At 41.9% G+C, this 14,597-nt stretch overlaps 1 protein-coding gene across 3 annotated transcripts; it reads left to right on the top strand.

The window, feature by feature from the left end:
* Positions 1 to 801: 801 nt before the first annotated feature.
* fhl1a (four and a half LIM domains 1a) lies at positions 802 to 14,597 on the top strand. Of its 3 annotated transcripts, none has more exons than XM_062393091.1 (6): positions 802 to 893; positions 9,384 to 9,565; positions 10,719 to 10,896; positions 12,559 to 12,728; positions 12,860 to 13,046; positions 13,911 to 14,597. In XM_062393091.1, the coding sequence occupies exons 2-6, from the start codon at positions 9,410 to 9,412 to the stop codon at positions 14,063 to 14,065; spliced, it is 846 nt and encodes a 281-aa protein (XP_062249075.1). In that variant the 5' UTR covers positions 802 to 893; positions 9,384 to 9,409; the 3' UTR covers positions 14,066 to 14,597. The 3 variants fall into 3 exon arrangements, with proteins under 3 accessions (XP_062249075.1, XP_062249076.1, XP_062249074.1); XM_062393092.1 differs by lacking the exon at positions 802 to 893 and adding an exon at positions 6,830 to 6,848; XM_062393090.1 differs by lacking the exon at positions 802 to 893 and adding an exon at positions 6,890 to 7,036.

Genomic DNA, 14,597 nt, shown 5'->3' on the forward strand with positions numbered 1-14,597 from the left:
TCCATGTGCAGATGTATGAGGTAAATACTAGACGTCACATTCTGACCCTGAGGTTTGAGTAACCCTGAGACCTTGAAACACAACAGACATGACCTCCTCACGATAAAACACCTCCACACATATCTCTCTCTCTCTCTCTCTCTCTCTCCCCCCCTCCTCCCTCCGTCTGCACTAACAGCACATCCTCACTCTCTCCTCAGGCTGAGCGATGTGTGTTTATCTGTCCCAATGGAGACACTCTGGATGGAGCTCAAACAATGATGCAAATATCTGTTTAGTCTCAATGACACACTTTATTTAAAAGCATCTGTGTTACGTAACAGGACCACACTGGCCATTTAATCAAGGACTTGTGGCGGATTAACTTTTTCAATTTACAGGCTGCGAGTGTTTACTTTGGGTCAAGATTGAGTCATCTTGGTGTAATTCCTTCTTTTCATTACCAAAGAAGGAGAAGAAGAGGCCAATACAGAAGTGGGAGGACAAATCAATCCATATTTTGGTAAATACCTGAAATACAGGATTAAAGCCAGAAACTAAAGTTATATCTAAATAGGGGAACCCTCTGCAGATCTACTTCCAACAACAAGGTAGGTTTCCATTCCTGGTGCTAAAAAAAAAGGAAAATTAATTTTCGATTTTAGTTGCTGATTCCGTTTGGCTTCAGGGCCAATGAGAACTTTTGCTGCGAGATCTTGTAAATTCCTGGTTGAGGTCATCGTTTATATGAGCGTACAGAGGTTTGGCTCGTGTCCCGTCGTCCCCCCCACCCCGCTCCCTCTGTCCTTTAAAGCTGCGATGCCTCCTCAGACTTCACCTCTCGGCCAAACACGCAGGACGCACAGGGCGCACAGCTGCTGGGGAGAGAGACGCTTCATCTGAGTGAGAGAGAGGTGAGTCTGAACCACAGCGGTGTTTTAGAACCTATGTTCACCTCATGTTGCGCGACAGCAGAAGTCAAACGGGAGGATGATATTTGGTTCACTTAAAAACCGTTATAGCAGATGCGTGATTGGCACATGCGCTTTCCTTGGCACCACAGTGGCACGTGTTGGATCCATTTCTGTCTTCATCTCTAAATGTCCATCATATATCTCCTTGAACTTTGAAACTTTTTATTTCAGGGATTAACTTCGTCATCTACATTCCCGAGGGAAATAGTAGTTCACTTTCACATCTATAATTATTGCACATATTAAGTACCAAACATTAAAAAAAATTAAAAATCTACTATTTGAATGTAGAACTTTATGGTACAGCTCCTTTTATTTCCTTAATATCAAACAATATAATCCAAGCGGGTTGGGTGATATCGTAAAGTCTAAATGTAAACCAAACAGTCTAATTCAGTCCAACACAACAGGCCGTAATGGCTGCAGGCTACAGCAGATCTGAAGTGTAGGGATACCATCGTCCTGCAGTGATGCCCGTGTCTGTGCACTGAACAGCTCGGCACCAAAGTTGCCGTGTGAAAGTGTAAAACAAACGTCAGCTCACCGTTTCCTCCCTTCAGGTTTGGGCAGCTGCCAAATCAAACCCATGATGTCATTTAAGAGACCAGCAGGTTACGGTCCTTTCCCTGGCACACTGGACCTCCTTGTGGCTCCATATGACTTCACCATGACTTCACCATCCTTTAGAACCCATAAAACACTTAATAAGCTCACTGGGTCATAAATTAAACCCACATTCAACTTACAGCTCTTTTTTAAAGACTATAATGTGCATCTTTGAAGTCTTTTAATATTCATGTACAATCTGCACAAAAGTTTTCTGCAAACCCAATAGTCACAGATCAGTCATTCATAAAGCCTGGCATTCATGTGATGTATAATTCATATCATTCCTCAGTGATGGTGCTGTATGTCTGAGCCTGTGAGGTCTCCTCTCCATCAGGCCACCACCAGCAGGATGTGTCAGCCACACTGAGGCCACTGGGAAATCTGGTGGCTGCACATGTTCAGCCAGGGACATGCTTTTGTTGAGAAAAGAGTTTCAACATTTATTTTATTCTTGCAAATAGAGTGAAAGAGAGAGGGGAGGAAACACACTCACCAGCTCAACACTCCTAAATAGGCAATGCTGCTTATTTGTGTGTGTGTGTGTGGGCTGAACGGAGAATAAGCGGAGGCAATATCCTGTGTTGTGGACGTCAAACTGCTGGTTGCTCTCCCTCAGCCAGAGGAAAGCCGCAGCTGAAAATCACTCGATTACTTTGTGATTAAAAGAGGATGAAAGAGGGAAAGAAATGAGAGATGAGGAAGACGCAACAACCTCAACAAGTAGTGAGGGGTTAAGAGCGCTGGATGCTTTGTGTGAGAAAAGAAGTCTGTTTGCTCATGATTTCATGCAGTTATGGAAGAAGATGCCAGTTGCACAAGTAAAAGTACCATTACCAGCGTGGAATTTATTTACTCTTAGTAGTAACTAGTACTAATCCTTCATTGAATTTTTGCCCAAGTAAACATATATGTTTGATTACAAACGTGTTAGGAAGTAAAAGTTATTTCATTTTGCAGACTTTCTAATTCCTTTTTTTCTGTTCACATTATAAATTGTCCTTACTCCAGTAAGCATGGGGACTTCTGTTATCAGCAAAAACTCAACCACATGTAAAGGTATCAAGCTGAGCGAGTCAGTTTCAGCTGTCAATCATTTTGAGCATCTAAAACCCAAAATCAAACTTAAGAACTATACCTGAAATGACGGAAACGTTGTCAAAGAAAAAATTATTTAACATGTACTTTGACTGGTTAGTTTGCTCAGTGCCCAGTTTACATGGAGGAGAAGGGGCTTATGACTTATACTGCAGCCCAACCACCAGGGGGCAATCAAGATGATTTGGCTTCACTTTTAGGAAGTTGTCATGTTGTCCGTCTTTATACAGTCTATGGTTTTACATATAAAGTAATCATGCAAAGTAACTGTATAAAACTAAAATCGTCAGATAACTGTAAGAGAGTAAAGCAGTAACTGTCAGTTCAATGTCAGGGAGTAATTTAACACAATATTTCCTTTAATGAAGTAGCAAACTATTAACATGAATGAGAATAAAATCCACAGTGAAGTACCTCAAACTTGTACTTAGAGTGGTATGCTATGGTAAAATTGTCCTAGCTCAGTCTAAGAGAGAAAGAAATTTATGAAAACAGTGAGATCAAAATGATGTATTTCATTATTTAAAAAAAAGCCTTTCTATGAACAAACAGAAAACTTAACCTGCTATCACACTGACTCTGAGACTGATGCAAGTGTTGAGATAAAACCTGACGTGAACTGTGCATGAAGAATTGATGTTTAATGATGGTTTACGTGTGTCTCACTGAGATCTTCTGCCAAGAGTCAGGCCCACAAAGGGATTTCTTCTTCATATTGCTCAGTGTTGGGAGGCTCGGGTCATGTGAGAGCTGGAGTGCTGCAGGCTTAAAGCGAGGGCTTTATCTCAGAGTGCTTATTTGTGTGTCTGTGTGTGTGGGTGTGTTAGCAACACTCCTGTCCAAGTCATAACCTCTGGACAGGAGTGTAACTGTTCCGATAGAGGTCCCGTTGTGGTCTTTTGTCTTCACATGTTTGACCTCAGTGTGTCTGGGTCGTGCAGCTACACCCTGATTTCCTCAGCTGCTCACTGCACTTGTGTTTGTGTTGTGACATAGCTCTGTTACACAGCGCATCTTGTTGCTGTGTTTTCCTGTGTTTGTCTGTGTGTGTGTGTGTGTGTGTTCTTGTACTTCGTTTGGACCATTTTGAGCATCAACCTTATAGAGGATTAAGACTTGGCTCTCTAGGGTCAGGGTTCGAATTAGGTTTACATTAGGGTTAGGGTTAGGTATTTAGTTGTGTGTGTGTATGTGTGTGTGTGTGGTGAGTCATTGTTCCCCTGACAGTGATGGTGTGGCTCAGTCTGGCATTGCTCTGTCTGCCCCCTAACTAGATTTGGAGGCTGACAGAGACACATGGACGTCCAGGGGCGAGAGGTCGCATTGAGGAGCGAGCGCTCAGACACACACACACACACACACACACACACCGTGACAGTGACAGCGACAGGACGGTGGCTACTTGTTCCACTCGTTCTGAGGTGTGTTGCTCTCTTATTCAGGAAGTACAGGTCGGGTTTCCTGTTTCTCTGTGCTGCCTAAAACTGTAGAGACAGAGAGATGACGGGCTTGTGGCCAAGAAGCAACACCTACAAAACAATTCATGGCATTTCACGATAGGGTGAGAGTGAGAGAGAGAGAGAGAGAGAGAGAGAGAGAGAGAGAGAGAGAGAGAGAGAGAGAGAGAGAGAGAATGAGTGGCAACGAGGGCCTTTTATAGCATTAATTCGCTTTTTCCACATCACCAGAAACATAATCAGCCCAGATTCTCTTTGTTTATTGTTCTAGAGATCGGGAGCTATTTTGGTTCTGTTAGGAGCGAGGCTCCCCGCAGACAGCAGGTGGAGAGGAGGGCACCACAATTCTGCTTAATGGACTCTCACTGTAATAAGATCCCCACATGAGACTGTTAATAAGCAACACAGTGTGATGAGACATGTAGTTTATATCAAAGAATCAAAACCGGAAATAAGTAGAGCAGAGAAGCAAATGTGTCCGACACAGGAAGTAGATTACACAAGCGTTTCTCGATTTTATCATTTCACCTCTGGACGTTTGTCAGAGTTCATATGAAACACAAAACAGGAAATCAGCTTAATTTCCTCTTTAAACTCAACACTTGATATTCGGCTGATATGAGGAAGTATCAGACGATAAAACTGAGTAGAAACGTATCATATGTTCTACTACATGAATCTGAAGGGGTGGAGCTATTCAGTTATCTACCGCTTATCCTTGTAGGGTCTTGAGGGTTGCTGGTGCCAATCCCAACTGACACTTGGCGAAAAGCAGGGTACACCCTGGACCATTGACAATTTATCACAGGGCCAACACACTCACATTCACAGAAAGTCCCCGGCCAAACTGGGATTTGAACCAGAAACCTTCTTTGGTTGCAATGAAATCCTACACAGTGCAATGATAAAGGAGAATTTGAAGACATTTCCCGATGTGACACAGAGCCGTTCATCTGTTGTGGAGGGCTTTCTGTGGGCCGGGAGTCATGGCGCCTTCCTGCACATTAATTAGTCTTTGTGGGTTCAGTGTAATTGCGTGACAGATGATAAAAGGGGACAGATGTAATGTTGTGTTCCAGTGTAATGGACCAAATTAAATCTGTAACAACAACCAGATGCCTTTAAATTAGTGAGCACCTACACAGGCTGGCTCGCTGTATCGATTCATATTGTGAATAAAATATGGAGAGGGTTATTTAGGCTCCAACTGAGGTCAGTGAGTTTATCTAAACAGCGGATTTACTTCCTGTCTTTGGAGGCTCCTGGTCTCATTTCTACATTTCTGTATTTGCACTCGCACTAAAGACCAAAATCAGTCAGAGTAAACAAGAGACTCATTTGCTGAACTGCAGGAGAGATAATGGTAATGATGGTGTGCTCTGTAATATGTAACCCAATTTGAATCATTACAATCAACATTATATTAACTACGAATCAGATGACTGTGTGTTTAGTATCAGTCACAGTGACACACGCTGTTATCCTCTGACTCTGCAGGCCCCCCCCCTTCAGCCTTTTAACATATCTCATCTCATTAGTTTTGTTTTTTACAGCGTGAAACTTTAATGTTTTGATTCTCTCCCACCTCTCCCATGGAATCTTCTCGTCTCCCAGATTTCTTCAGTGAAAAAGCTCAAACTTCATACAATTCCAGCTCAGCACCCACCAGCAAACAGACACACTGAACATAAAGGAGCATACAGCAGCTAAAGAGCCAGACACACAAACGTGTTGTGCTCCAGGTAAGGTGCAATCTTGATGTGAACCCAACGTGAACCATGTGGTTAATGGTGAACATCGGCCCGAATAGCACAAAACAAGGTCGGGCCACCTTTGGCACCTGTGGTTGATATACGGTATTGTTATGGCCCAGATGTGTCAAACAGGAGCAGACACCCCGAGTGCAGTCTTTCTGTGTATGTGGTCCGGATGCCAGTGTGGGCCAAGTCTTTCCCTGCTAGCTTCACCACATCCACTTAAACGGTGACGATACGTTAATGAAATGTTCGTAATTTGTTTCTGCTGCTCTCAAAGTGGCCTAAACACATGTAATTACAGTTTTAATGACATATTAAAATACCTGTGCTTTTAAAGAGGATTTTAAAGATCCAGAGTTCCCATGCCCCTGTGAATTGCCAAGTTTAATAAGACTACATAGAATTCAGCTGTTCAGCTGCTCAGCCCAGTTGTTGTATCTCGGAAGAGACAGATTGCCCCCAAGAGACAGATTGTGTTTTTCACTCGGCCTTTTTGCTTTTCCATCAGGAACGCACTGGATGTTCCCTGCTTCTAAAATAATCTTCACTGGCTGACTTTATTGTTCAGGTTTACCCTTTATCTGAGACATGTGATGGTTGTAAATATGTAAGCACACAAAGGAATGAAGAAGAGGATACTCATCCCACCCTCTCCAACACTTTGTCTCTCCTCAGCTCGGTCAGTAACATCCTGCAGCTCCTCCTGTGACTCATCCCTTTGACTTATGCTGTTAAATGATCCGACTTGTCATATGCACATGTTCCGAGCACCGACAGAGCTTCTGATGTCGGGGCAGTGGGAGTATCTGTTGTCCTTCATCGCTGTGTTTCATTTTTTGATCTGTGATGTTACAGCAGTGGAATCCATACTCCATCACCTAATCCATCCCCTCAGCATCCCTCTCATCCCCTCTGATCTTCATACCCTAAAAAGGACTGGAGGGGCCGAAGGTTGGATTTGGATGTGGGGCCAAGGGGTGTGTTTGTGTGTGTCACAGAGGGGTATATACAGCCCCCCATAACTAACTGAGACGTATGGTCTGAGGGTTTTGACCTCCTGTGGATGCTACTGTCTTCTCCTGTCCTTGTGTCGTCTTTCTCTTCTTCTTCTTCTTCTTCTTTTCCTCCTGACTGGAAGCAAACATGGCTTTCTACAAGCACACAGGTAAAATAAGGAGAGATGGTGAAGGCACAGGATGCTAGTAAAGTTATCGAGTGCACCTCTTGTAATCATTTGCTAAATCTCAAACTTTAGTACCCAAGAAATTCTTCATAAAAATAGTTCATAAAAGGATGCTTAACTTTTGACCATTTTCTACTAAAAACTGTGTATCACCACATTTTTGGTATTTTTAAAGCTAAGAAAAAAATTCGGCCCGTATGTTCCACAGTTTATAAATGGTTTATTTAGCTTGAGGAGCAGTTTATTGATCTACTGCTAAAGATTCATGTTTTAGTTTTGTTTTTTTATTTGTAGGAAAACTAAACCTTAGCATGTTTTTTATCAAATTATTATTTTTAAATGAACACATGGAGTTGAGGAGTATTGAGTTTTGAGTAGAAGCATTAAACCAAAAAGTTATTTAGTTTAAATGATTAGAAAATAACCAAATGATTTCTTGCCGTATAATGTTAGAAAGAGCTTTTAAATCTGTGTTTCGACCTCTCTTCCATTTATCACTTCTTGACGCATGTCTTGAGACAGAACTGCCTGTTCCAGATTTCACATTGTGCTTTTAAAGTTTTGATGTAATGGATAAAAAAATGTTCTCCAATGCACCATGATGACGAGATGTGATTATGTAAAAATCTGATTTAGCAGGAGATCGTCTTTCTACAGAGCCTGCTGTTGTTTTTCAAAGCGTCAGAGAACAGAACGTTTCTAAACCTCGCCTGTAGATTTGGACCGATACGCTCTCTGGCTCGTCCGGACTTTGATCCGCTCTTATCCCGTCTCTGACTCACCTCTCAATCCGGTCTCACGCTGACCTTTCTGACTCGTCTCTGAAGGGACCATGGCAGCCGAGCGGCGGTACATACCAGGCCTGCTTGACAGGCGGCAGCTGTCACGCTGCTTGTGACAAAAGATTAAAGCACCACACACATCTCAACTGGAGCCACAATAGCCGCATAGTTCCAGTAGTCATCACTCTGCATCCCCCTCCCTTTGTGTCCCCTGGAAGGTCAGAGGACTTTAGAGGTTCCAAGTCTAAAATAGCTCTCTGCTTATAGGAATCAAGTACTGCAAAGGTGATTTGAGGAGATTGACTTGGTTGGGCCGGCCAGGTTTTGCCTGTTCTGCCACTACTGGGCGAGCGGAGTCGGGGTGTGTCCGGGGCTCAGTCTGGTCTTTATCCATGCTGCACAGCTGCACATATATATTCTCCTCTCATCTATCAGTCCACACACACCAGGGGCACATACCACACATAGGGAACCTCATATCTATCACACGGCTGTGGAGCACATCCCACTCAGATAGCCCCAGTCCCCTTTTGTAAATATTGTCCTTGTTCCTATGGTTACGAGGACCAAATGCCATTCCACCGATTGTTTCCCTCCATCACTCCTGTTGTCCTGACCGGATCTAAATCGATATCAGTCGCACTGAATAAATCACTTTCTCTGAGGTTCACCCGCTGTGCGTCTGCTCCGTCTGACATCCTGTGACAGAGGCTTTAAGGTGATGTAGATAAAGTTGAATGTGGCCACACGCTCCACCCTGTGCACAGTTGTTCCAGGAAACTACTCAGTCGGCTCCCAGCAGAGACCGGCTGGGATGGAGATGCAGGAATGCTGATGAATGAAGGAGCGAAAAAAGGCAACTCGGTTTACAGTGCTTACACTGAGGAGCCAATAAGCTGACCTTCCCTAAAGAGAGCGTGTGGGCCGGACTGAGCGAGGGAGGTCTCTCAGGTGGTGATGGAGGGGGAGTTGGAAGGGAATAAGCCAGACAGTCTAAAAATAGGCACTCAGTTTTCCAGGGAGAACTTGATAAAAAAAAAAGTCTGGTGGCCAGAAAATACGCAGACGACTGTGGGCTACTCTTTGATATACTTCATCACTGTGGTATGCTGCTGCTAGAGGTGCACCTCCCTTTGACTCTACAGGAAAAACACAAAATATAATCAACTTCCTGCATAATGCTGTTGTTGTGCATTGTAAGATGCAGAAGTGAGATATAACGTTTAGTTTCAGCCTCTGGCATTATTTGCCTGTTCACCAAAACAACAGCTACAAATTTATGGGATTCGTGCAGATTTAAATTATCTTGTTGCTCCTAATGCCTTAAAATATTTCCTGCATTGCAAAGCACTTTGAATTCACATTGTTTTAAGCGCTCGACTGCATAATTAGAATACATTCATCATTGCTGTTGTGTGGGCTCTTGAAGCTCTGACTTGCTTCGTTCACTGGTTGTACAAAGAGGCGACACTGCCCCCATCTGGCGTCTGCTGGAAACTCACCAGTGATGGAGTCCCAGTGTTTGACGGTGTCCTGTGTCCCCACAGCTCCCCGGAGTTACGTCAGCGCCACCATGACCGACCGCTTCGACTGCTACTACTGCCGCGACAACCTGCACGGGAAGAAGTACGTGAAGAAGGACGAGAAGCACGTGTGCCCCAAGTGCTTCGACAAGCTCTGTGCCAACACCTGTGCAGAGTGCAAGCGCCCCATCGGTGCGGATTCTAAGGTGTGTGAGGTGTCGAGAAAACATAGATGAGTGACATAGGAACCAGCCTGAAGCATCTGACAAAACCATATTAATACAAATTACAGAAGAAGTCACTCATAAATACAAACAAAATGTATAAATATAGTTTGAAATATGATCAAAAAAGTGTATGTTATACATTCATTTATACTGCACTTTTCACACTTATTAGTATCGAAGTGTTTTACTGGATGATAAAGATTTTATATCAGAAATGTGCAGGCTCGCAAAAAGTGCAAAAACAGAAAACACACACACACACAGACACTAGAAAACATATAAACTATCATTTCTGAGAAGTGTATGACGATGAAGCAGTTGAGTGAAATTAAATCCTTATTTATTGAATCATTTACCTGTGGTTTACCATGAGAAACCCTAATATGTTGTCAAGATAAACAACAAGAGAATAAGTGTTTGTGTGTGGGTGTGTGTGTGCTCCAGGTATTACCTGTGTTGTGGGGACCCTGTTAATACACTACAGTATTGGGACAAAAGCATGTCCCCACAATGTAGAGCATTAGATTTAACAGTGAAAACATGTTTTAAGGTAAAGGATAAGGCCACCGTTAAAAATAAGTTTACGTTTTAAGCTGAAGATTAAGGTTAAGGATAAGATTAAGGATAAGATTAAGAAAGGTTAAGGTAAGGGTTATAGGCAAGTAATGGCTGAGGCTAGAGTAAGTCAATGTAATGTCCTCATAGGTCGTTGGGGCATGAGTGTGTGTGTGTGTGTGTGTGTGTGTGTGTGTGTGTGTGTGTGTGTGTGTGTGTGTGTGTGTGTGTGTGTGTGTATGTGGGTGTGTATGTGGGTGTGTGTATGTGTGTGAGCAGTCAGTCTTAAGCAGTTACACAAATTGTCTTCTAGCAGTTTTACAGATGTAAAAAAATATAAATACCCATATTACTTCTACAAATTGGTCTTAAATGTAATACTTTCCATCTCATTCCCAGCATCGAACTCAGGCTCAGTGCATTGAGTAAGCCAGTCATTCCTGGCTTACTCACTGCACTGCAACATGAGCCTGAGTTCACATGACGAGAAAACAAACCCCACTTTAATTAATTGGGTCTGCACGAGGATTCAGTCGAGGGCACCTCTGCTCACCCTGCTCTTACCCTCTGCATTCAGGAGCTGCACCACAAGAACCGCCACTGGCACGAGGACTGTTTCCGCTGTGCCAAGTGCTACAAGCCGCTGGCCAGCGAGCAGTTCAACGCACGGGACGATGGCAAGATCATGTGTGGCAAGTGTAGCTCCCGGGAGGATGGTAACCGGTGCCAGGGCTGCTACAAGGTGGTCATGCCAGGTGGGTGTTCTCACTGTCACACTTTCTTCTCAATGCCCCGAACACATTTTCTCAACTGGTTTATTACCTGACGTGAGCACACAACCTTCTGCTGAGGTTTGAGCAGTGAGGAGATTTCTGTATTTGTTTTGATATTTTGGACTGTCAAAATACAGTCAGCTGGGTAAAATCTTACTTCCCCAGTAGTTTTATTTTATTCAGTATTTCAATGACAATACGTTTTTGTTAAAATGTGATCAAAATGCAGAGTTTAATAGCAGGATTTTATTAATAAATAACATGTCAACATTTGAAACCACTATGTGACTTTTACTGAGCAACAGCGCCCTCTGCAGCAACACATGGTATCTAGTTATTTTCATGTAGAGAAAAAACATAGTCTGTCAATCTCTAGACTGCGGAGTCCGACTCACTGAGCTGAAACTCAGCTGAATGATGCATTTTACATTTTACCCAACCAGAAGAGCCACAAACCCACCAAACTGTGCTTAGAATTCTTCATATTGCAAAGTTTACTTGCAAAATACTGTATAAAAACAAGGTTGTCAAGGACTTTTGAGTCTTTTTGAATGATCTACAGTTCAGCATGACTTTTGAACCCCAGATCACACTTCTCACAGGAGATCGCACCCACTCTAGTTAGAAGGAACAGGAACAGACGTTCAGGGTGAGAAATGGGGTTGAAAGTGTCACAAATGTTTCTGTTCCAAGTCAGTGAACAATCAAACTCACTTCAGGGCTTCACCTATAACAAGTTTTTAAGTTTTCTACATCCATATATAATGTTTCCAACAACACAAAACTATTTTTCCCACACCTGCTCCTTTGCCTGGTATTGTTCTGCTCTATATAAAACACTGTAACTGAATCTCGTGCTACACAAAGGTTATTATTACAGTTGCCCTTGAGCTTCTAGGATAATCAACCAGTATCCGTTTCAAATGACCTACTGGTGGGTCACTCATTATGAAATAATAATGTGACTCTACAAACTTTGTATGACCTTTATTTTACATTCTAGTTGAGATCTCAAAGCTTCCAAAGATACAGATTAAATCAGAAATAAATCTGTCGGAATCAGCATTTGTTTTCAAGGTGCATAATAAAAATATAGTGTCGTGTTTGAAAATTTCACTCAGTGTAAAAAGATTTGTATTTGTATATATGTTTAAATAAATATTTATATTTATATTACATTGTATTTATTATAACATATTTTGTGTACATTATATATAAAATATAGTACAGATAAAAAACATTTTTATAGAAATATAGGAAGCTGGATTAAGTATAAAATCAGTATGGAAAAGGTGATTATAAATATGTTTGTACTTCTCCTGAATCCTTTTCGAGAATTTTGATTAAATCAAAAAGCGTTTACATTTCTTTTCAGTTTGTAAATAATAATTTTTAAATTGTTTCCACTTGTTTGTATAATTTCTCTCTTATTTATTTAAATGGTCGAAATACAAAATAAAATAAGAAAATTAAATGAAAATCATAAAGCTTCAATAAAATAGATGGAACAATCTTGAACACAATATATATTAGTGGAGAGCGAAGAATTGAATTATTCTAAAATATACCAAAACAGAAATGCTGTGTGCGGAGATGTGAAAATTCCAATGTCATTAAGCTCAAATGGTTTTATTCTGTTTCCAGGAACCCAGAACGTTGAGTACAAGAAAAAGGTGTGGCACGAGGAATGCTTCACCTGCTTTGACTGCAAGCAGCCAATCCGCACACAGAGTTTCCTGGCCAAGGGCGACGACATCTACTGCGGCCCCTGCCATGACAAGAAGTTTGCCAAGAAATGCTTCCACTGCAAGCAGGTACGAGCTCCGACGGCATCATTGTGTGCATTTTATTGTTGTGAAGTCATCGTATACTGTTGTGTTTACAACAGTATGTATGTCCGGCCGTGTTGTGTTTGAGCTCATGATCAAGGGGTCTCCTTCTCTAGCCCATCACCTCTGGGGGGATCAGCTACCAGGACCAGCCCTGGCACTCCGACTGCTTTGTGTGCCGCACCTGCCGCAAATCTCTGGCAGGAGTCCGCTTCACCTCCCACGAGGACAGCGTCTACTGCGTGGACTGCTACAAGACCGACGTGGCCAAGAAGTGCCACGGCTGCAAGAACCCCATCACAGGTCAGCAGAGATGAATGAGAAAACAGTGGTGCAGCTATTTTCTAGTGTGTTCTCCTCTTCTCTTTGTTTCCTGTACGATTATAAAGACCTCTGACACATTATGATCTAATAATCTGGACTGACTCATGCTGCACTGTAGTCATATTTTGGAGGATGAGCTGCATCTCCCACAGATGATACACTACATCATCAAACAGCTCCAGCGTCTCACAGCAGAAACAACTACATCTAGTATTGTTTTATTTATGAGTCTGTTATTTTGAATAATTCCCTTACAAGAGAAACACTGTTGAATTAATAATGAGCAGTGCACAGCAGAAATGTTACTTTTTGAAACAGGCAAGCTTTCAATTCAGCACACAGAGAAAAGTTTCTGAGGATTCTTTGTTTAAACATTTTTATCATATTAATTATTCCTGGAAGAATAATAGAGAATAATAACATAATTATTTCAAGCTTGAGTTTCAAGTTTTATTTGTTAAGAAGAAAATATCAGCTCATTAATGCAATAAGAGCATCAGCCATAGAGAATATAGAGTAAGAGAGGAAATTCTAAATAAAGTAAATTTAAATAAAGAGCATAATATAAAAACATCAAATACAAATCAGCATGAAAACTCTGAATCTAGAAATTTAGTGTAACCACAATTTTTTCTTCCAGTGCACCAAGTAAACATCTTGAAATTCATAACACAGATAAGTCCACAGGACTGTACACACAGTCAAATTCAAACTTAATGCAAATTAAGCATGCACATTTGCTTTGAGTGCAGATCGGTGTGTGTGCTCACAATTTGGACATTGCTTTCTTAACGAAATATGAGCAGCCACGCTCTGACGGGTTTTGTCCTCTGGTCTCTGCAGGATTCGGCCACGGCACCAACGTGGTGAACTACGAGGGCTACTCTTGGCACGATTACTGCTTCAACTGCAAGAGGTGCAGCCTGACTCTGGCAAACAAGCGCTTCGTGATCAGCGGGGATCACATCCACTGCCCCGACTGTGCCAAGAAGCTGTGAGCTGCACCGTCAGCAGTGCAGAATATCACGGTGTTAACAAGTGGGATTACACCAGAACTGACAGTTTAGACTTTCAGTTTGCAACAGAACAAGTTTAGTGAAGCATCTTCTTCTGAAGTGGACAGTTTAGGGGTTATTTCAACTCAATATGCACTATAGCTTCAATCATTTATCCACAGCTACATAAGTGCAGCTTGTATTAGTGACAGGGTGTTGGATACTAACATGGAAACAGTGTAACATTAGTCTAATCTAATCCAGGATTCTGTGCATCTTTATCAGACGAGAAGCCTTTTCAGTGCCTTACTGGAATCTAGAATAAACTGCTGCTCATCATACACACCAGCTTTGATTATTAATCTGTCTCTTGACGCCTGGATGTTTTTTTTAGCATTTAATATGATGTGTAGAGTGAATGTAAATCTCACATTAGGTTTTTGAGGTTGATGCTGAAATATAAACTGATCGTGTATCCAAGACTTTGGGTGTAAACAAGAATAAAAAGAAATAAATATAAAACATGGAAAAAGGA

Source organism: Platichthys flesus, chromosome 8 (assembly GCF_949316205.1).
Source record: "Platichthys flesus chromosome 8, fPlaFle2.1, whole genome shotgun sequence".
NCBI lineage: Eukaryota > Metazoa > Chordata > Actinopteri > Pleuronectiformes > Pleuronectidae > Platichthys > Platichthys flesus.

Bases quoted from the DNA above. Each gene is read 5' to 3' on its own strand.
- fhl1a (XM_062393090.1), top strand. From the start codon at position 7,015: ATGGCTTTCTACAAGCACACAG. The intron at 10,897-12,558 runs GTGGGTGTTCTC...TTCTGTTTCCAG, and splicing joins CTACAAGGTGGTCATGCCAG to GAACCCAGAACGTTGAGTAC. The intron at 13,047-13,910 runs GTCAGCAGAGAT...TGGTCTCTGCAG, and splicing joins CTGCAAGAACCCCATCACAG to GATTCGGCCACGGCACCAAC.